General features: G+C 49.9%; 1 protein-coding gene across 5 annotated transcripts in view; it reads right to left on the bottom strand.

The window, feature by feature from the left end:
- The window catches only part of FGF12 (fibroblast growth factor 12), a 909,266-nt gene that overhangs the window by 430,217 nt on the left and 458,063 nt on the right, over nt 1-20,986 (bottom strand). The window contains exon 1 of one of the 5 annotated variants that reach the window (XM_085635866.1): nt 15,812-16,074. The exons of 3 other annotated variants lie outside the window; for them this stretch is intronic. Coding sequence is in view for 1 of the 2 variants with exons in the window: in XM_085635862.1 (XP_085491988.1) it covers nt 6,031-6,229 (199 nt within the window). In the remaining variant the exon portion in view is untranslated. Of the gene's footprint in view, nt 1-6,030; nt 9,062-15,811; nt 16,075-20,986 lie in introns of those variants that run through there. One more of the 5 variants, XM_085635862.1, reaches the window with a different exon arrangement.

Genomic DNA, 20,986 nt, shown 5'->3' with positions numbered 1-20,986 from the left:
AGAGACGTCCAGCATCGGTGAGAGGCGGGGGGACCCGTCTGCAGAGGAAGGATTGGGGAGCAGGCGTACAGTGGGGGGGGGGGGGGGGTGCTGGGAAGAGAAACAGTAGGCAAGAGGGCACAAAAAATAAATCGGTAGCAGGGAGTGAGTCCAAAGAGAGACCCCCCTTGCCATGGGGTGTATGAGACAGGTTGTCTTCCTTTGCTACCTGTCAGGAGAGACCCCTCAGCATCGGGGTGGGAAGCTGGGGCTAACTTCCTTAGCATGGGGGGGCGGTAGGGGGGGGGCACTGGGAGAGACACCCGTAGCATGGATGGGGTATAACGAGAAACACTCGCAATGGGATGTCCGGGGCGAGACATTCTGTGTTTAGAGCGTCAAGAGAGACACACTTAGCATGGAGATACGGCAGAGAGGCTGTAGAGAGACACCCTCGCCGTGGGGGCGTAGGAGAGATCTGCTTAGAGACACCCTCCGTCATAGAGAAGAGAGAGACACTCATAGCTTCTATGGGGGACTAGAGACAGGGACCTGTATATCTGGGGTGACATCCTACACTGGTAGGGGCTAGGGAGAACGATGGGCTGTGCATGTCTCACGGTTGGGGGGCCAGAGGGGAGACACTGCACTCAGCCTGGTCAGGGGCATCATTGACTGCCACGAACGAGACCCTACTGCACTCTGAGAGACATCTGTGGCTACGGGGCTTTAAGTGGGATGAAAAACACTAGGGGGTCTCTCAAAGGGGCGTGACTAATGTAATTAAGGGCGTGGCTTAAAAGCTCGTAAGTAAGCTAAAGATCTGTGCTTAGCATAGTGTGCCCCCGGACTCGTATGTTGCTGTTTCCGTCATTGCATCCAGATATATAATGTAAGAAGTAACAAATAGACCTACAACAAGCCAGGACTATTGGCTTTGTCAATGGTTGTTAGTTAAATAAGATACATAAGCAGCAATTATGGCTTGTATATAATATTGAAAAAAGCTTCCACTTAAAGCCCTGGTGACACCACCACAATGTTGCTGCTCCCCAGTTTCAAAAAGAGAGGGGAAATCCAGAGAGAGAAGGACTCTTTAAAGGATTTCCCTTCCCCTACAAGGCTCACCTGTCATGACGTCATGCCGTAACTTCTCTACTAGTGAGAAGTGAGCAGTGTGAACAGCGCACATCGCTGTGCCTGCTGTCACTGCAGTCCGTCTGTGCCAGGGCACAAAACAGAGACCGATAGAGACCCGTTTCGAGGCCCCCTTTAAAAAAATGACGGTGCTCAGACCCGGTGAGACCCGGCCCACTTAAAGCCCTGTGTGGCTACCAAGGGTGAATTTGAGGACGCTGGGGAGTGTCAGACAGTCGGCACCTGGGCCCTGTGGGGTACCCCTTTAAATGCTGCGAGAGACATCTATGGCTACCAAGGATGAAGGTGAAAACTCTGGGGAGGTGTGAGGCAGTCGGTGTGATCTCTTAAACCCCCTGCAGAGGAGTCATAGACGTGTCTCTCCTTTCACTAGCACTGGATGACACTCCACTGTCTCATTAAAGAGTGCAAGGTGTCTCTCTACCGTTTAGCCCATGGCTGACTACCTCAGTGTAGTCGGACCCTTCGCCTTTATAGTGACGTCATCTGTATCAAGCTCTCCAACAGCACTGTACAGTGTCTCTGCTCTGCCTCCTACTGTGGCCGAGGGTGTCTCTTCTCCGTACCATCAGTAGTGCAGCCCGCCCCTCCAGTGTACGGCCTCTCTTACCAGTTTCTCTGCCCTGTCTCCTACTGTGCCCGAGGGTATCTCTTCTGCCTCACTCCTGTCTTCTCCAGAAGTGACTTCTCCTCAGCCCCCTTCCCCCCCCACTTAGTGAAAGTTCTCCGTTATCCTCACCTCATAGACGCCCCCGCCAATAATGTGTGTCTCTCCCACCCCCTTCCATCGGTAATGTAGCTTGTCTCTAGAGCTTCCGTCTGTCACTTTCCAGTCTTTCGCAGTACTTAAAGGGGTCTCACTCCAAGGCACAGGTGCCGACTAGGCCTGGGCAAAAATTTCGTTCCGTTCGCGGAAATTGCGATAATTTGACATTTTTGCGTTCCGCGGAGAGCGCGAAAATGTCAAAAATTCCGGTTTCCGCAGCTTGGCGATAATTTGTTTCTTGCTCGCGCTGTAAAATGATACATTCTCGCGCGCGCGCGATCGCCTTACCTGAATCCCTGCGTTCGCTGACAAGTTTTCTTGATCAGGTCGTGTTCTCCATGAGATGTTGTATTGTTTTTAGCCATTTGCGCTGTCTCGCGACAGTTCGCGCCCGCAGTGACGTCATGCGTCGCGCGATCACGTCTTTCTTCTCGCGATCATGCACCGCGAGAACAACTCAAAACAAGATGGCCGCGCCCGCAAGCAACCACATGGGTAAGTTGGCGACCCGCAACCATGCAGAAAATCTCGCGAACGTGCCGGAAAAAAACTTCCGCATCTTCGCGATATTTCTGCTTGTTTGCGATAATTTTAAACATTCTCGCGATAATTTGCGAAGGTTAATTCCGCAAATTCCGCCCACCCCTAGTGCCGACTGTCTCACACCTCCCCGGCGTCATCCGCTTCACACTTGGTAGCCATATATGTCTCTCACAGCAGTTAAATGTGTCTCTCCCCAAAGCAAAGGCGCTATCAGAGGCGCTAGAAGGAGGGGGCGGTGAGAGGTGTCTCTCACTGCACGGAGGGCTGTGTAAAAGGATATCTCACGCCCTGGGGGCTTGAGAAGAGACACACAGAGGATGGGATGAGAGGTTAGAGGGTACAGTATTTGAACACTGGAGAGAGACGACTTTTACTATTGGGTGTGCTGGGAAGAGACACCCACAGCGCACCGAGGAAGGGGTGGGAGGTTAGGGGGTACACTACTTGAACACTGAGTAGAGACACCTTCTTCTATGGTATGGACACCCTATATTTCTCAGGGTCCCGGTGATATGTAGTCTAGGGTGGCCGCGGGAACATTAATGTTGGTTGCAGGAGTGTGCTCTGAATTCTAGGAGACCCTGAGACTAAAGGCTGTTTAGAGATGGGCCCCATGTAAGGCTGGAGACACTGTGAGTCAATGAAGTTTGCAAAGGGGCCCTATGCCTTTTGTGTAACCTTGGGACTCAAGTAGGAGTTGTGGTCTATGTGTACTTTGTGACACTGGTCTTCAAGACTGATTAGTGATAATGTGATCCATGTGTTGTTGGAGACACTGGGACTCACAACTGATTGGACATGAGGTCCATTTGTAGTTGGAGACTGATTGGAGATGAGGTTAATTTGTTGTTGCAGACACTGGGGAAGAGAGATGTGATCTGTGTTTTTGGAGTCACTGGGATTCACAATTGATTGGGGATGTCGTCCATGTGTTGTTGGAGACACTGGTACTCACAATTGATTGGACATAGGGTCCATTTGTTGTTGGAGACTGATAACAGATTAGGTTAATTTGTTGTTGAAGACACTGGGGAAGATAGATGTGATCCATGAGTTTTTGGAGACACTGGGATTCACAATTGATTGGGGATGTGGTCCATGTGTTGTTGGAGACACTGGGACTCATAACTGATTGGTTCTGAGGTCCATTTGTTGTTGGAGACACTGGGGCTTAGAGATGTGGTCCATGTGTTGATGGAGACACTGGGATTCATTGGAGATGAGGTCCATTTGTTGTTGGCGATACTGGGACTCACAATTGATTGGATATGAGGTCCATGTGTTGTAGGAAACACTGGGACTCATGATTGGTTGGATATGAGGTCCATGTGTTGTAGGAGTTACTGGGACTCATGGCTGATTGGAGATGATGTCTGTGTGTTGTTGGAGACACTGGGGCTCACAATTGATTGGAGATGAAGTCCATTTGTTGTTGGAGACTCTGGGACTCATAATTGATTGGAGATGAGGTCTATGTGTTATTGGAGACACTGGGACTCACAATTGATTGGAGATGAAGTCCATTTGTTGTTGGAGACCCTGAGACTCACAATTGATTGGAGATGAAGTCCATTTGTTGTTGGAGACCCTGAGACTCACAATTGATTGGAGATGAGGTCTATGTGTTATTGGAGACACTGGGACTCATGATTCATTGGAGAGGAGCTCTATGTGTTGATGGAGACACTGGGACCCACAATTGATTGGGGATAATGTCCATTTGTTGTTGGACACTCTGAGACTCACAATTGATTGGATATGAGGCCCATTTGTTGTAGAAGACACTGGGACTCATGATTGATTGGAGATGAGGTCTATGTATTATTGGAGATACTGGGACTCACAGTTGATTGGAGATGATGTCCATGTGTTGTTGGTGACAGTGGGACTCACAACTGATTGGATATGAGGTTCATGTGTTGTTGGAGAAATTGGTACTCACGGTTGTTGATTGGAGATGAGGTCTATGTGTTGTTGGAGACACTGGGACTCATGATTAATTAAAGATCAGGTCCATGTGTTGCTGGAGATACTGGGGCTCACAATTCATTGGAGATTAGGTCCATGTGTCGTTGCAGACACTGGCACTTACGATTGATTGGAGATGTGGTCCATGTGATGTTGGAGACAATGGGACTTATGATTGATTGGAGATGTAATCCATATGTTGTTGCAGACATTGGGACTCACGATTGACTGATGATGTGGTTCATGTGTTGTTGGAGACACTGAGTTTCAAGATTGAATACAGATATGGTCTATGTTTTGGGGGATACAATATGACTCATGGTTGGTTGGAGATGTGCCTGACACCTTGTTTGGGTTCCTGGGGTGCAAGGTTTGTAGGAGATGTGGTGCATCTTTTGTTAGAGACACCGGGACACAATATTGCTTGGAGATGTGGTTCATGTGTTGCTGGGGGCACTGGAACTCACAATTGATTGGAGATATGACCTATGTTTTGTTAGAGGCACCAGGACTTAAGTTTGTTGCACATGTAAATAAGTTGTTTCGAGACACTAGGACTCACAATTGATTGGAGATGTGGTCCATATGTTGTGAGAGACACTAGAACGTACAATTGATTGAAGACATCATCCACGTGTTGTTGGAGACACTGGGATTAATTGGATATGAGGTCCATGTGTTGTTGCAGACAATGGGACTCACAGTTCATTGGATATGCAGTCCATGTGTTGTTGCAGACAATGGGACTCACAGTTCATTGGAGATGAGGTCCATGTTTTGTTTGGGACACGGTCACCCAATATCTTTGTAGAATTGGTCCATGCTTTGCTGGAGTCACTGACTGTGATGCTTTTTGTGATATGCTTAATGGCTTGTGGGCGACATGGCTAGGGAGGCCAGCAGTATATGTGGTCAATATACAGCAGGGGCAATTGAGCTGAAAGCTGGTTGTAGCTGTGTACATTATATTATTTTATGTAATGGCTTGTATGTGGTCCTTTACCTTTGGGGCAGTGACACGTGAGGATGCCTGGAGACCTGTTTCATGTCCACCCTATTGGAGATGTGGAAACATAAGTCGGATGGGTATTCAGGTCATGATTGGTCAGGAACACTGGATCTTAAATCTGGCTGGAGGCGTAATCCATATATTTTGAGGGATGGTGGGACTGGAGGCTGGCTAGAGATGCACCCCATGTGTTGTGGACAAAACTGGTACTCAAGGGTAGTGGAGATTTGTCTTGTGGAGGACAAGGGGAGCTCAAGGCTGGTTGAAACTGTGGTTAATAGAGACCCTCTGTGCAGTTTGAAGGGATCTGAAACACATGGCCAGCTGGGCTGTGACCCATGTGGTGTGAAACTCCTGGATTTTAAGGATAGCTGTGGATTTGGTGTAAACATTGTTGAGGATCCAGAAACCTGAGGCTGGTTGGAGATGACACAGTAAGTGACAACCTATAAAACAACATTACCGAGTTCATGTTCGTCAAACACTGTTCCCGAGGGACCTTGTCAGCTCTCACTGCCCAATATCTGAATGACCCTTGCAATAGAGGAAAGGAGACACAATCAGAATCCATCATCCCGCATGCATTAGTGGAAGGATGCACACTCACCTGGTCTCCGCCTGACCGGCCTCTTCCTTCCGCTGCAGAAGCGCACCTTGCTGAAGACCCCAAGCATATGTCTTTCACACAGGGACCGCCCATCCTTGCTGGGACTGGTCCTACGCTTCGAGGTGGACACACGGTCACTGTTCTGCTCCCTGGCCTGCCGCTTCTGGCGGATCAGTGAGCTGGCAATGGCGGCTGCCATCTTGGTCGCCACCTTTATTGATTCTAGCCGTTTGTTGGGTGCCCCCTAGTGGGGACCCCACTTAGGTCAATGTCCCTAAAGTTTAGTTGACGGCAATCCAATCAATTTCCTCAGATGTGGATAGAAGGGAAGCCTTGTGGCTCATGGAGTGGAGTGTGCAGAAGAATACCCGGCAATCAGAACATAATCCTGATGGGCCACAGCCAGGGGTTGGTCAAACAGCCCAAAACCTCATATCTCCAGCATGTGAAGGATACAAGCGAACACAACTCTGGTCTCATTCATCATAGGGCCAAGAAGCTGGGGGCCCTCCCAGGAGCCCTTGGGCCCATCAACAACCTAGAGGCAAGGCCTCATCGGGGTGCATAGCTGTTGGTAAGCAGTGGATTAAAGTGAGTGGGGGGGGGTTACCCGGCACCTCGAAAGCCACGTAGGACACAACAGGAGGTGGAAAAGAGGAGGCAGATTCAACTGGTTCACTAAGGTTTCTTGGACCTAAATGAGTGAGATGGTCGGGTGCCTTCAGCTGTGAATTGTGAACCCTCCACTGAGACAGAACCTTTGGGGCTTCCAGGGCCACCCCAGCAGCTCCCAGGATGCAGGTATGGAATGGTCTGGTTTGACCCAGGCTTGTCTGAGCCCAAGTTCAGGTAGATCGATGCAATCCCTTCCACTTCAGAGCACCTTCCCTGGGATCAGCTTCCTGTCTACAAGTTGGTCGATTGCTTGTTGTTTTTGTTTTTTTGTAAGTGGACTCCAAAGGGAGCAGAAAGAGGTGTGATTGGTCCACTTCTGGCATAGGCGATGTGCAGCTCTTCGGCGATGACGCACTCACAGTGTACGGCTTCAACTCCAACAGTCTTCTATGGCAGTGATCCAACCAATGGCACTCAAGATAATATTGCTCAAAATATTGGGTAATGGCTCCTTTTAAAACAGGTTGTACAAAAATTAAAGACTTTTTGAAAACAAGAAACAAAAATAAAGTTTTTACATCCTAGCGCTAGGCAGCAAGGAATCAGGCATGTTGGCATATATTGTGGAAGACACCAGACGAGGCAGATTTGTGGTCTTGGGTACGTTTCGGTCGAGATGCAGTGGCATGGTGGTCTGACTCGGGCGGAGGGGCTTTGGTCCTGAGTGAGAGGGAGGACCCCACTGGGCAGGAAGAGGGCAGCAGGGGTGAGCTCCTCAGATAGCCGCTGACCTTAGCGTTCATTGAGTTACTCAGTGGCCACCAGTAGCGACCACCTGCCACTCTTCACCACCCCCTCCGGAGATGGCACGGGGACGGGCACTTCCATCTGGTCCAGACTTGCCCCAGCCTCAGTTAGCATGCTAGTGCCCTCACCAGGCCCTCTTCTGTGCGGGGGGCTCCCCGGCTCCTGGTGCCCACGGTGGCTTCTTCCGGGAAGGGGCTGGTCCTTCCTCTCATGTGGGGCACGGGCAGGTAAGGTGGGCACCAGAGATCCATAAAGGGGTGGAAGTGGGGAATAGGGTGAGCATGGTCACTCCGAGGAATGGAAGCAGAGGATGGATGGACATGGAAGGTTTGGCAGATTCTGGGCGCCTTGGTGTTGAGAGGCAGAGGAGGTAGGCTGCAGGGTGCCTTGCTGCTAAGGTGGAGCAGCTGCAGGGTCCCCTATGCCTCGGTGCAGCAAGTGCAGGGGTCCCGTATGCCTCGGTGCAGCAGGTGCAGGCGTCCCGTATGCCTTGGTGCAGCAGGTGCAGGGGTCCCGTATGCCTTGGTGCAGCGGGTGCAGGGGTCCCGTATGCCTTGGTGCAGCAGGTGCAGGGGTCCCGTATGCCTTGGTGCAGCGGGTGCAGGGGTCCCCTATCCCTCGTTGCAGTAGGGGTCCCGTGTGCCTCGATGCAGGGGTCCCGTGTGCCTCGATGCAGGGGTCCCGTGTGCCTCGATGCAGGGGTCCCGTGTGCCTCGATGCAGGGGTCCCGTGTGCCTCGATGCAGGGGCCCCGTAAGCCTCGGTGCAGCGGGGGCCTCGTATGCCTCGGTGCAGCAGGTGCAGTGGTCCCGTGTGCCTCGGTGCAGCAGGTGCAGTGGTCCCGTGTGCCTCGGTGCAGCAGGTGCAGCGCCCCCCTATACCTCGGTGCAGCAGGTGCAGCGCCCCCTATACCTCGGTGCAGCAGGTGCAGCGCCCCCTATAGCTCTGTGCAGCAGGTGCAGCGGTCCCCTGTAGCTCTGTGCAGCAGGTGCCCCGGAGCTGCCTTGTGCCTCGGTGCCTGCGAGCTTTGCAGCTCTCTCGCTCCTTCCCTCGCCCCTGCCTCCCTCTCTCTACGCAATCCTACGTGATTGAGGTTCGGATGAGGGAACCTCGCAGGCGGGCGGGCGGGCAGGGCGCAGGAGCTGCAGTTCGCACATCTGTCCCCAGACCTAGCTGGTGACAGAAGCCCGTCTGCGCCTCGGAGACCTGGGTACCGCAGCAGGCAGAGCACCCGAGCAGGCACCGGAGCAGGCAGGGCACCGAGCAGACAGGGCACCCGGGCAGGCAGGGCACCGAACAGGCAGGGCATCCGAGCAGGCAGGGCGCTGGAGCAGGCAGGGCACCGGAGCAGGCAGGGCACCGAGCAGACAGGGCACCCGGGCAGGCAGGGCACCGAACAGGCAGGGCATCCGAGCAGGCAGGGCGCTGGAGCAGGCAGGGCACCGGAGCAGGCAGGGCACCTGGGCACGCAGGGCACCGAGCAGGCAGGGCACCCGAGCAGGCAGGGCACTTGAGCAGGCAGGGCACCGGAGCAGGCAGGACACCGAGCATGCAGGGCACCCGAGCAGGCAGGGCACTCGACCAGGCAGGGCACCCGAGCAGGCAGGGCACCAGAAGAGGCAGGGCACCCGAGGGGCACCCGGGCAGGCAGGCATGTGAGGAGGGGGTGCTGTGTGACTTCAGATTACATGCCAGTGGGAGGGGCGTGCCCCCGAGCCCCAGCAGTGCACGTGTGCTGAAGACGGTCTGCCCCGTGTCGAAACAAGGCGCACAGAGCAATGCACGGCCCTGCACGGCGCTCCACGAATGTCGCGATACATTTATATTTACTAGCTTTATGCATTTTACCTTCAAAGCTTTAAAACTCTTTAAAGAGATCGATTGTTTAGGCAACCATAATGTATATATTTGCGGCGTAGGAAATAAACGAAGACGGAAAAGTACGCTCAGCGGTTGTGCGCATTTGTTCACTATGTTAGTGAATTCCGTGCTCACACAAGATGTTAGTGAGTGCTGTGGCACCGGCTGCTGTCCTCACACGGGATGTTAGTGAGTGCCGTGGCACCGGCTGCTGTCCTCACATGGGATGTTAGTGAGTGCGGGGGGCACCGGCTGCTGTCCTCACACGGGATGTTAGTGAGTGCCGTGGCACCGGCTGCTGTCCTCACATGGGATGTTAGTGAGTGCGGGGGGCACCGGCTGCTGTCCTCACACGGGATGTTAGTGAGTGCCGTGGCACCGGCTGCTGTCCTCACACGGGATGTTAGTGAGTGCCGTGGCACCGGCTGCTGTCCTCACACAAGAGATGTTATCTACTGAGTGTTGTACACCTGCTGCCGTCCACACAAGATGTTGGTGAGTCAGTGCGGTGGCACCGGCTGCTGTCATCACACAGGATGTTAATAAGTGCCGTGGCACCAGCTGCTGTCCTCACACAATATGTTATTGAGTGGGTGCTGTCGCACCGGCTGCTGTCATCACACAGGATGTTAGTGAGTGCAGTGTCACCGGCTTCTGTCCTTACATGAGATGTTAGTGAGTGCAGTGTCACCGGCTTCTGTCCTCACATGAGATGTTAGTGAGTCAGTGCGGTGGCACCGGCTGCTGTCATCACACAGGATGTTAATAAGCGCCGTGGCACCGGCTGCTGTCATCACACAGGATGTTAATAATAAGTGCCGTGGCACCGGCTGCTGTCATCACACAGGATGTTAGTGAGTGCCGTGGCAGCGGCTGCTGTCATCACACAGGATGTTAATAAGTGCCGTGGCACCGGCTGCTGTCCTCACACAATATGTTATTGAGTGAGTGCTGTCGCACCGGCTGCTGTCATCACACAGGATGTTAGTGAGTGCAGTGGCACCAGCTGCTGCCCTCCCCTACTCATTAGTTGGTGCTGTGGCAACGGCTGCCATGCTTACAGAATATGTGAGTGTTGTGCATGGCAAAAAATGGAGAGCCCGAAAGAGACCCGTCTCAGTACCTGCTTTTAAGAACTGCCGGTGCTGAGCACCGGCAGGACCCGGCCCACTTAAAGCCCTGATTTACACCTATTACTTTCATGCCTTCAATGGCTGCTGGGCAGATCTGCCGGTTTCTAGTGTTGTAGAGAAAACAATTCCCTCATTGGAGTGTTTTAAATGGGATGAAAAGCTGAATCGGACCCTTTGAAACCTAATCCTGTGATCGCCACACTTGCATTAACAGGCTAAGCGCGCGCGCACACACAAAGGTACCGCACGCAAACAATCACTTTCTCACACACAAACGAGCACACACACCCTCCCTCGCTCTCACGCACACGCGCACACATACACTCTCTAACGCATACACACATATTCAAACACACACACTCTCTCACACACACACTTACGCGCGCGCGGGAGGATGCCCAAACGGGGATTTTCCATTCAAAGTTCCATACCAGCCTCTGCTCGTTGCTGCGGCAAACACAGCTGCAAAGATTCACGCCAAGAGTGCCATGAACACAGAGCTTGGATCACAACGGATCCTGTGTGTGGCGTCATCCAACTGTACTCAATAGCTTTTCTGAAAATATTAATGGACCTTTGGGCTACATCATTGTGCTGTGGCAGCCGTCAGGGCTCCCCAGGGGGCACATTTAATTGGTGGACGAGGGGTGAGGTCTGTGAGCCGCCTGGACCAGCTCAAGATTGTAAAATACTGACATGCTAAGAAATGCTTAAAATGTCTGCAGGGGCGACCATTGCGGGAAGAAAGTTCCACATGTGCCACATTTCGCATTGTCAGGTCACAGGAACATTTGCAAGAAAAGGCGCGGGCAAAGGGGGCGAAAATCGGACCCACGGGGTATGAAGCAGCGCTCTGCATGGGGTAAAATCACATCGACCGAATAAAAAGTACAATGTATAAAATACGGTTCCTGCAGCTTAACCACCAGTTCACCAGCCATACGAGTGGCACGTTGGGCATGGTCGGTGGCCAAGTCCTGCAAACGCTTGTAATAACGGCCCTGAGTGCAGTGTTTTATCAAACGCCACGCCTTGTGCACACAGCCTGCTACACAGAGCCGAAGGCTGTGGCCGCTGGATGTCTGTGTGCTAGGTGCACGCCTCTGCAAAGGGACAAGGGTCCTTTACACACAGCATGCGCCATGTGGCCGAAGCTTGTGTCCAGATGCATTAGGAGTGTAGGCACAACAGCAGTTTGATGGCAGGCCTGCAGTCAATGACGTCAGATTGTTAGTGCAGGATGCAGCCCGTGGTTCTTGCCCTCACAGCCTATTGGGCACGGGCAGTAGGAGAATGTGATACCTTCCATCAAACTGAAAGTGACAGTTATTCCGCCCCGGAAGTGATGTCACTTTCATATTATAGTGTTGTCGCCTTCATCCAGGGCCGGACTGACTACCGGGCGTTTTGGAATGCTGCTGAGCTGGGGGCTGATTTCGTTGATGGGGACCTGCGTGTACTGAACGAAATTCGTTTTGCTTTAGTTATTTCGAAGTACACGCAGGTCTCCATGAACGAAATCAGCCCCCACCGCAGTGAAATCAGCCCCCTGCTCGGCAGAATTCCAAAACGCCCGGTAGTCAGTCCGGCCCTGCCTTCATCAAATGTTTACATGCAAAATTATTACCATGACTCATCACATTTCATAGACTAAAATGAAACTATATTAAAAAGCTTTAACGCCTTCAGTGCCCATGACGAGCTGGACTCGTCATGGGCTGCGGTGGCGCTGTGCCCATGACGAGTCCAGCTCGTCATGAACTCCGCCCGCTAATGGAAGGCGCGGCACTGGGCGGGGAAAGGGGCGGGCATGCAAGGGGTTAATGCCTGAGTTCTATTCACCAAATATAAACATATACGTACACAGGCTGATGTTAAAATGCAGAATCGAAGAGCTAAATGACGGAAGAGGTAGAAAGGCAGAACGGACAGGAAAGAGCCCTTTATCCCTAACCCATGCTCAGACTCCAGAAAACACCTGTAGTTTCACTCCTGTAATTAAACACAAAGATTAATGTTCATACCACAGCGTCTCGAGGTGCCCAGTGGAAGGAACACTTTGGATTCCAGTTGTCTCGTATTAAGCTCCCTTTTGCCGCCACATACCAGGTGACATGCCGGCATATCTCTGCCTATCTTCATAAACTATTGTCTCCATCATGTGACTCTTTACAATGGGCTTGACATCACTTTCTTCCTATGGTATTGGTACCCAAAATATTGCCTGTCTATCTGGGCTCCCCTCATAGAATCAAACAAAAGAACAAGACAAATTCAACTATGAAGGTAAAATGTGCACGCTCTTTCCATGCAACTTCCACATTTAAAGATTTTGTAACTTTTTAACCAAGTCTGAAGCGAAATCAAAAAGACCTCTTGCCAATAAGTCATGTGAGTTTCTTTCCTGTAAAAGGTAACAGGTGCCCTTTATGATAGACCTGTGCGTAACACTCTATCACCAGTCAATACATGATAATGTTTTTGGACAATCCTCATGAATTTTAGAGCCTAAATTGAGCATTTGTAGATCAATTTCATTGCATTTTGTTTGTGACTAGGGTTCTCCTCTCAAGTCTCAACACCCATAATTTACATTTTCTGTATCCAAATTGTCAGATTTTAAACGCCCCATTTAAAAAATTTCAGAATCTTAGTTATTCTCTCAAAATCTTTTAACCATATCACGAGCTGTTATGATGTAATTTTGAGGGTTTGTAAAGTACTCTTTGGCACGTGTAAACCCTGCTAACCACTACTGTCAATAATATAGATGGGATTGCAGATGGATGCACGCAATATTTAGTTGCCAGATGTAATTTTCTATTAAAATTATCTATATAACTTCACTACTTTCTTTACTAATAATCACATCACATAATCCCCTTATTAATGTAGTAGAATGTTTACATTTAGGCATCCCTGGATTACCATTTTATTCACTTCTATGTTTCCCAATATTTCAGTCGGCATGGAGCCTCGTTTGGATGTGGTACACAAGCGACTCATTAATTACGACTCATACGTGTGAAAGCTTCGAATTTTGATATTCTCCGCATGATTGTCCAAAACAGAGTGACAAACAAATTGCTTTTCAAACTGCCCCATGGCTAGATTAGCATGTGATGGGGCAAACGCTCGCCCTATGTCAGTGCCACATGTTTGTAAACAATACTCTCCATCACAAATGAAACGGAGCTGAAAGTATGAAACAATTTTATTGCATACAGAATAGCCTACTGCTCATTGTACATCATAATTTGTATTAGAAATTGCGTTTTTGGTTGACGGGGATGTGAGCCCTTCTCAATCAAAAGACACAATCCTATTTAGGGAGCATCACAAGAGATTTTGCACTGATAAAAGGGTACTTTTCTACCACAAACCACCTTTAGTGGTGGACAGTAAATGTCCTCCCAAGACTTTGCATTGCTCTGCGTTGCTTTGTGCCAGTATATATGGACCGTGGTGTTTTTTCAGTTGCATGGGCCGTGACATCGTGCAAATGAGGAAATTCACCCTTAAGATTGCGCCAGCTCACATGTCGCAACAGAATGATCTCTATTACAGAGGGGGTTGCCCAAGCTTCCGTGCCCCTTCCTGTGGCACCAAAGTGCTTTAGGGGGCAGAATGCAAGCACACACACCCATTGGGTCCCAAGGATCTTTAATAATATGCCCCAGTGTACTGTAAAAGCAAATGAGAGCATTATGGCATAAATACACACATACATTTTTAAATATAAAGGAAGGGTCTCGGTTGTTATTCACACACTGGTGATCATGTGCTGGACATGTGACGTGTTATCCATCCATTGATTGATATTGAACAATGTATGGGCAGGTCTCTGATCCCATCAATAGCTTCTAAACTGACTCAAAAATCAGCTGAAGCAAAGAGCCATTGGCACTGAGGGCACGTGTTGCCACAGACTGGGATCAGCCCGGGTGTTTTTGGAGGAGTGTGGTGCACCACCGCCGTTCACAACAGAAGTGCGCAGAATGCAGCAGCAGGTGTAACGTCTGCAATGCGCACATGCAGTGTACAAAAGAGAAATGCAGTGTGCAACGGGAGTACGCAGTGAAAGTCTGAAACCTCAGTGTGCAACAGAAGTGTGAGGTGTCCAACCACAAAATGCAACTGATGTATATGTGCGCACAGAGGTCGAAACCCATGGCAGGATGTGACATCACAGGGGTATGAGCTCATGACAGTGTGTGACATCACAGAGGTAGCATCCAATGACCGGGTTTGATGTCACAGACGTAGGAGTCAATAGCCGGGTGTGACATCACAAGAGACGTGTCAGTAGACTAACTAGAGCATCAAAGTGGGAAAAATACAGCAGTAAGAAAGTGACATTATAAAGGGCGAAGCTTTGGCTAAGTTTTACGTCACAGAGATCGAAGCGAAAGGCCTAGTGTGACGTCACAGAGGACAAGGCAGCAGCCAATGACGCCACAAAGTCCAAGGCCAAAATGGATGTAATGTAATCGATGTCAAGGTCGAATCGAGTGTGTAGGAGGGAAACCTCTCAGGAGGAGAAATACATTTTCCTCACAGGAGAGAGGGGTGAAGAGAAGAAGGGGGGCACAGAAGAGAGAAACGGGAATGTTAGGAGAGTGTGAAATGGGGGAAGGACGGGTGAGAAAGAATAAGTGATCGCTGGTGGCATGGGGAATCTGGAGGCTTAGCAGCAGTCGACGCAGCTATCAGTGCAGCAGGTGCAGTGACACCGGGTCCAGGGGTGTAATCCTTCAACACACCCCAGTCAGACCCTTATTTTAATAGGGACCAGGCATTTGTTTTGCTTGCATTAGTGACCACAGTTTCTGGCCTCTCCACTGCAGAGAGGACGCGCGCTCCCTGAACCTAAGTGCACCAAGATCTGAGCTGCAGCCCCAGCTCACAGGTTTAGTGTGACGTCACGGACCTGGGGCTCGCACATTAACAGTGACGGGCCTGTCTCTCAGGACTGCCAAAACACAGGACAGAATAGGAGCCCAGAAATGCAGATAAAAGCCATTTGCCCAGGATCTTACAATTCGTCAAACAGGGAAGCCGGGATTAAACCTGTCTCCACATAACGAAGTGGGGCCATATCTACGGCATTCGCGGAGGACAAATGCCTTTTGAATGCAGGGTAGCTTATGTCTGAGAACGATAACACTGGCTACTTAGAGACATGCACGCATTTTTAAAAAGCGGCAAGAGACGAGCACTTCAGACGAAGCGAGCAGACGGTGTGTTTAGAGATTGCCGGAGCTCTGAAGAGAGCGTCTTCCTGTTCGACATCTGCAAACCTTGCTAATGGCTGCACATCTTACAGCGCGCGCTTCACAAACCACCACAAACACATAAGCAGCTTACCTGCCAGCGCGCGCCGGGGCGCAGACTCTGTGCGATAAGGCAGCCATGGCGCGATGACAACGTTTGACAAATTGCTGCTCTAAAGCCGCTGATTGGTTTTCAGGATGTTATTTATTCGCTGCTTATGCAGGCCCTTCTATTCACACGGTTCCTGGGCCCCCGGTTTCATTTCAATGATATTCAGACATTTTTGTAACTCTGCCGTCATATACTTCTTTCTAAACTAGATGCAGGATGTTATCCTCTTTGAGCCGATTCACTGCATTCAAGCGCACCGGAAGCAGCACTACACAGGCACTCTTTTACATACTCCCACATCCGGTTGTGAATCAGCCTGAAAGGTCCAATAATTGGAGCGTCGCCCCACTTAAGCTACCCCCAAAGATGAACAATAAATTGGTAATATGATTGATACCACTTTATTTTTCATCCTCGTCAGGACGGGGGCGGGGCAGCTGCTGAATGAGAGCAGCAGGGGGAAGGGTGGGGAAGGGTGGGTATGGTCACATTACTTTGTGCCATGGGGGCATGACAAGTGCGGTGCATGGGCGTTCCCTCGCAACCACCCAAGGTTTCTCACGCTAATTTACTAAACACAGTAGATTGCGTTTAGCGTGAGAAAACTGCGCCCTTTTCAACTAGGTGCAAAGAAGGAAAACCGCTTTCATTTCTCCTTCCTTTTCCGACTTTGTATGCGCGCTGTACCGTGCAGGACGCACACCAAGTGGGAAAAGCTTTTCCTCTTGTCTAGGCATGGAATTTTGCATAGGAAGTGTACCCTTCCTGTACAAAACCTTTGCTGGACTCACACACACTCCCCATCGGTGCACAGCAGATGTAATCAGCGCTGGCATAAGGGAAAGGGGAGGAGAGAGTTATATCTTTGAAAATATGGTGCTCTCCTGCTCCCTCCCTGTCGTGCAACGCAGCACAGCCTGGCGGGAGGCTGCGCTGCGTGAATTTTTCGTAAAAGCTCCCAATGTGCAGTAAAAGTACTCTTTAGCGGTAGCGCACAGCTTCTGCCCAATCAAAATCTGTACTCAGGGCAACGAACATGTGGGCAGAGCTAAAGGCTCTCTCTCAGTCGTGCTGCTTAAAGCTCTTATTTTGTTAAATCACATAAGGTCAGGTGACAGCAGAACTGTCATGCCAGATCTACAAATGAGCATATTTTGGCAGAAGCATGTAAGTCATGTCATGTGACATCCAAGGGCATCCTATTGTCCCGTGCATGTAGAATGTACATGTCTTTATGTTCTCTGTGTGGGAAACAGTTTTCGCCATGAAGAAAGGTCCCCTCACCCCCAGGAAATGCAGGGGTGATGTGACCACTTCCAATCCTGGAGGGGGAAAGGGGATCCGCAGGGTAGGCAAGATGGGGGGAGGGCACTTGGCCCTCCCCTGGATTTTTCACTTGCCCTTTGTTGACTATGCCCCCCTGCTCCCGAAAACATCCCTGTTAAAAAGTGTTGGAGGATGGATGACGTTAAAATTAAGTACCCCCCCCCCTCCAAAAACATTTCTGCGGATGCCCATGGAGGGGAGGTTACTCTAGCCGCTGGTTGGAGTACATCTCTGCACGTTTCTGGACAAAGGGTCATGTTTCAGTGGGTGGATGCTCACAAATGTGGTACCATAAACGTATGTTTGTATTAGGGTCAGTAGTGTTTACATTTTAATATAGAATCTCCTGCTTCTCCCCTCCCTTAGCCTGTCAAGCCCCCCCCTCCCCCTCCTGTAGTCTGGCACAGGAGTGGTTCTTCTCTGCTGCGCCTTGGCACAGCTCGAAGGGCCATGGGTCCTGCACAGGAGGGAGGGGGTAGAGTTGTCCACCTCCAGGTAGGCTGTCAGAGGTGTCATCCCTCAATTGAGCTCTCAAAGTGGCACAACTACCATACCCTAGCAGTGCCATCAGAGAGGCTCAGGAAGAACCATGCATTGAATCGTAACCAGCACCCCACCCCTGCTGGAGCGCTGGTGGGCGGTGGAAGGAAGCGCCCCTGCTGAGGACAACTTCCAAACAGTTTGCAAGACTGAATCCAGACACATGTCTGCACCAAAAGCAGAGCGAGTATTTCTTTTTTTCTGGGGCACTTTATGAAAAAGCTAACTCCCTGAGCATTGACAGGTCTGACTTTGAGGAATGCCTACTTCCAGAGTGTTTCACAGCAACATCTTAGCCTCTAGATCACACCCCACATCGATGGGTGGAAGAGAAATACTGCTGTCGAAAGAGGGAGCTAAGTCTGGGTGATAAGAGCAGAGCCTGCCTCGGATGACTTCGAGTAAACATGGCTGGAAAACAGATGAGCCCTTGAGGCGTGTGCAGCCATCCTGAGGAAGCTTGCTTCTCTGTACAGCACAGGTCTCTCTAGGTGGTCCTTGAAGAGTGGTAGAGCGCATGCAGCTATCTTGTGTAAGTATGTTCATCTGAGGAGGAGAAGGGTCCAACAAGTCCTCGACGAGTGGTGGTGCATACGCAGCCTTCTTGTGTATGTGTATACCTCTGAAGAGCTGGGTCCTACCGGTCCTCGAAGAGTTGGCATCCACAAGCAGCCATCTTGAGTAAGTGTATGACTCTGAACAGGAGTGGGTTCCGGCAAGTTCTTGAAGAGTGGTGGTGCAGACGCAGCCATCTTGAGTAAGTGTATACCTCTGAAAAGGAGAAGGGTCCTACGTGTCCTTGAAGAGTGGTGATGCACATGCAGCCATCTTGTGTAAGTGTATACCTCTGAAACAAGCTGGGTCCTATCACCCTTATGGTGATTTTAGTGGTCTTAGACAACAATAGAAAGCTCTCTATGTGGTAGCTGTGGAAAGCAGCTTTCAGGCTTAGGCCAGAAGGAGTGTAAAGAAGCTTGTTGTACCAGATCTTAATCTTATTGGTATAGGTTAAGTGAAAAAGAAACACACAGTGTATTTATAAAAATAGGTATTTATTATAAGTCACTCACTAAAACACAGTGATATCTCCTTCCCATATATATTACACAATGCACATAATACTTTGCAATAAAAACAGGTAAGTAGCACAAATATCCAGTGGTCGCCCAGGGGGAGACCAAACCATATACTAAAATAGAGGGATGCGAATCGTGACTTGAGTCAAGACTGGACCCAGAAGACGTAGAAGTGTTGGGGACCCAAGAAATCTGCTGATTCCATCGGAGGATGCCTTTCCCCGTTCGTGTGACTCGTGAGGCTAATTAAGCCCCGTCATGTCTAATTCAAGAAGTGCATAGTGCCGGTTTCTGGTTTCCATATGGCATGCTATCTTTAACTTTGACTAGCCCAGGACGCATACAGTGCCAGCTCCTGCATGATATTTTATATTTCAAATTCTACGTATTTCTTTTTGTCCCCTTGTTTCTTATATCATCACGACCTTGGCCACATAGGCACCTTTTTACTTCAGGGAGTAGCCCCCTTGTGGTGTTTTCTTCATTCATTAGCATTATAGTTTCGGGGATTGTGAAGCTCCCTACCAAGAGCAGACCTCTGCATTATGGTCTCAGGAATTCGAGATTCCTTGGATTGTCAAGTTGTTTCAGTGTTGCATTCATACAATCCTAGCTACTTGAATGTTATGATACAAAGACCCCTTGCCACCGTCTTAGATAAATTGTTTTTGATCCATTGACGGAACTCTGACCGTAAAGCAAAATTGTATCAGCTGCGCCCTGACGAAGGAACTGTGGGAAAAGGTTCCACTCCGAAACACGCGTCGGCGCTGTTCTCAGTCTTGAAATTATTCTGTGTATGTTGCATATCATAATTATTTATGTGTAATGTATAAGGTAATTGTTTTCTGTTTTTTGTAAGTCAGTGTCCCATAATTATGTTATGTCTTGCTCTGTTGGGTTGTGTATGGGATGATTGAAGGTTGTGTGATGTGTGGTGTTATATTGTGTCTTTAAATTTTTTGTATTTTTGTATTGTTCTCACTTTGGGGTCTTTCTGCTTTTGAATTAAGAATGTTTGTTGTTTCTACATAAATGAATTTACGTATACTTTCATAAAAATTATATCTTTTGATACAACAATAATAATAAAAATTACTTTATAAATAACTGTTCTGTGGGACAATGATGCTGCTTTCTTATTCGGGATCTATGACCTATTGACTAATTAATGGTTAGGGAGAGGTTTCTGTGTTTGTTTCTGGTATTTCCCTGCTCTCCTCTCCCTTTACCCAGAACCTCAGGGACCCTCTTCAGTTTTTTGGGGGACCCAAGGAACCACCAGAGGTAAGTAACCAGGAGCCCCACAGAGGCCATGTGCAGTGTGGGAACTCAATTCAAGTCAATGGGTAAGTCCCGGTTGAAATTTTAAAGAAGAAGGACCCTTCCCAGTGGACCCTGAAGAAACCCTGTGGAAGTAGGAAGGTTGGAGAGCCACCCCACCAGTGAACACCCTAGGAACCAAGATACTTACAACAGGGAAGCTGGGTACATAGGTGTGACGTGGCATTGGAAACCTCTGTCAAACTCAATGGAGGACTTCAGGAAGGTGCCGCTGTTGAAGAAGGTGAAAGTGTCGAGTGGAACCCAATGGTGGATTCAAGTTGAGAAGTACCTGCAAGCATAGAGACAGAGTCTATGCCACTCAGGAGTGACCAGGAGGCCCAGGATACGAATGCCCACCGATGTTGGGTGATGCAGGAGAGTTGATGATGACATTGGAGCTGCAGCTGTGTGGACCAGATCACACTGTGGAAGACCAGGAGCCACTCATGAGCTGTCCCATGCCGGATGAGAAGAGCTGAACGGTCAGTGTCCGTCGAGAGCACCAACAAGCCTTGGCAACCGCAAACAACGTGGCAAGTGAAAAAGGTGCAGAGTTAGGACCAGCAAGGTCCAAATAACTCGCCACAAGCAGGGGAGTTGAAGTAGGCCCGAGCAGCAGGGGAGCCCACTGGAGTTAAAGAAGACCCTAGAGAGGACCCACAGGCTGGAGGCACAGGAGTCGCAAGAGGACCTTGAGCAGCTCACCAAAGATGCAGACCCATGGTGCAAGAGATGTGGTGAGGATCAAGATCTTGTTCATCGTAGATGCTTGGGGTTGGAGCTTCTTGGAGCCTGAGGATTTCTGGAGAAGAGAGTCAACAAGCCTTAGCAACGCAAGTCTGTGAGGTGCAGAGGGATTTGGTTCCCACGGTTCTGATGAGGGATACTG

The sequence above is a fragment of the Triturus cristatus genome, chromosome 11, assembly GCF_964204655.1.
Source record: "Triturus cristatus chromosome 11, aTriCri1.1, whole genome shotgun sequence".
In the NCBI taxonomy this organism is placed as follows: Eukaryota; Metazoa; Chordata; class Amphibia; order Caudata; family Salamandridae; genus Triturus; species Triturus cristatus.
The sequence above is the reverse complement of the archived record's forward strand: the minus strand, read 5'-3'. Positions and strand labels throughout refer to the sequence as shown.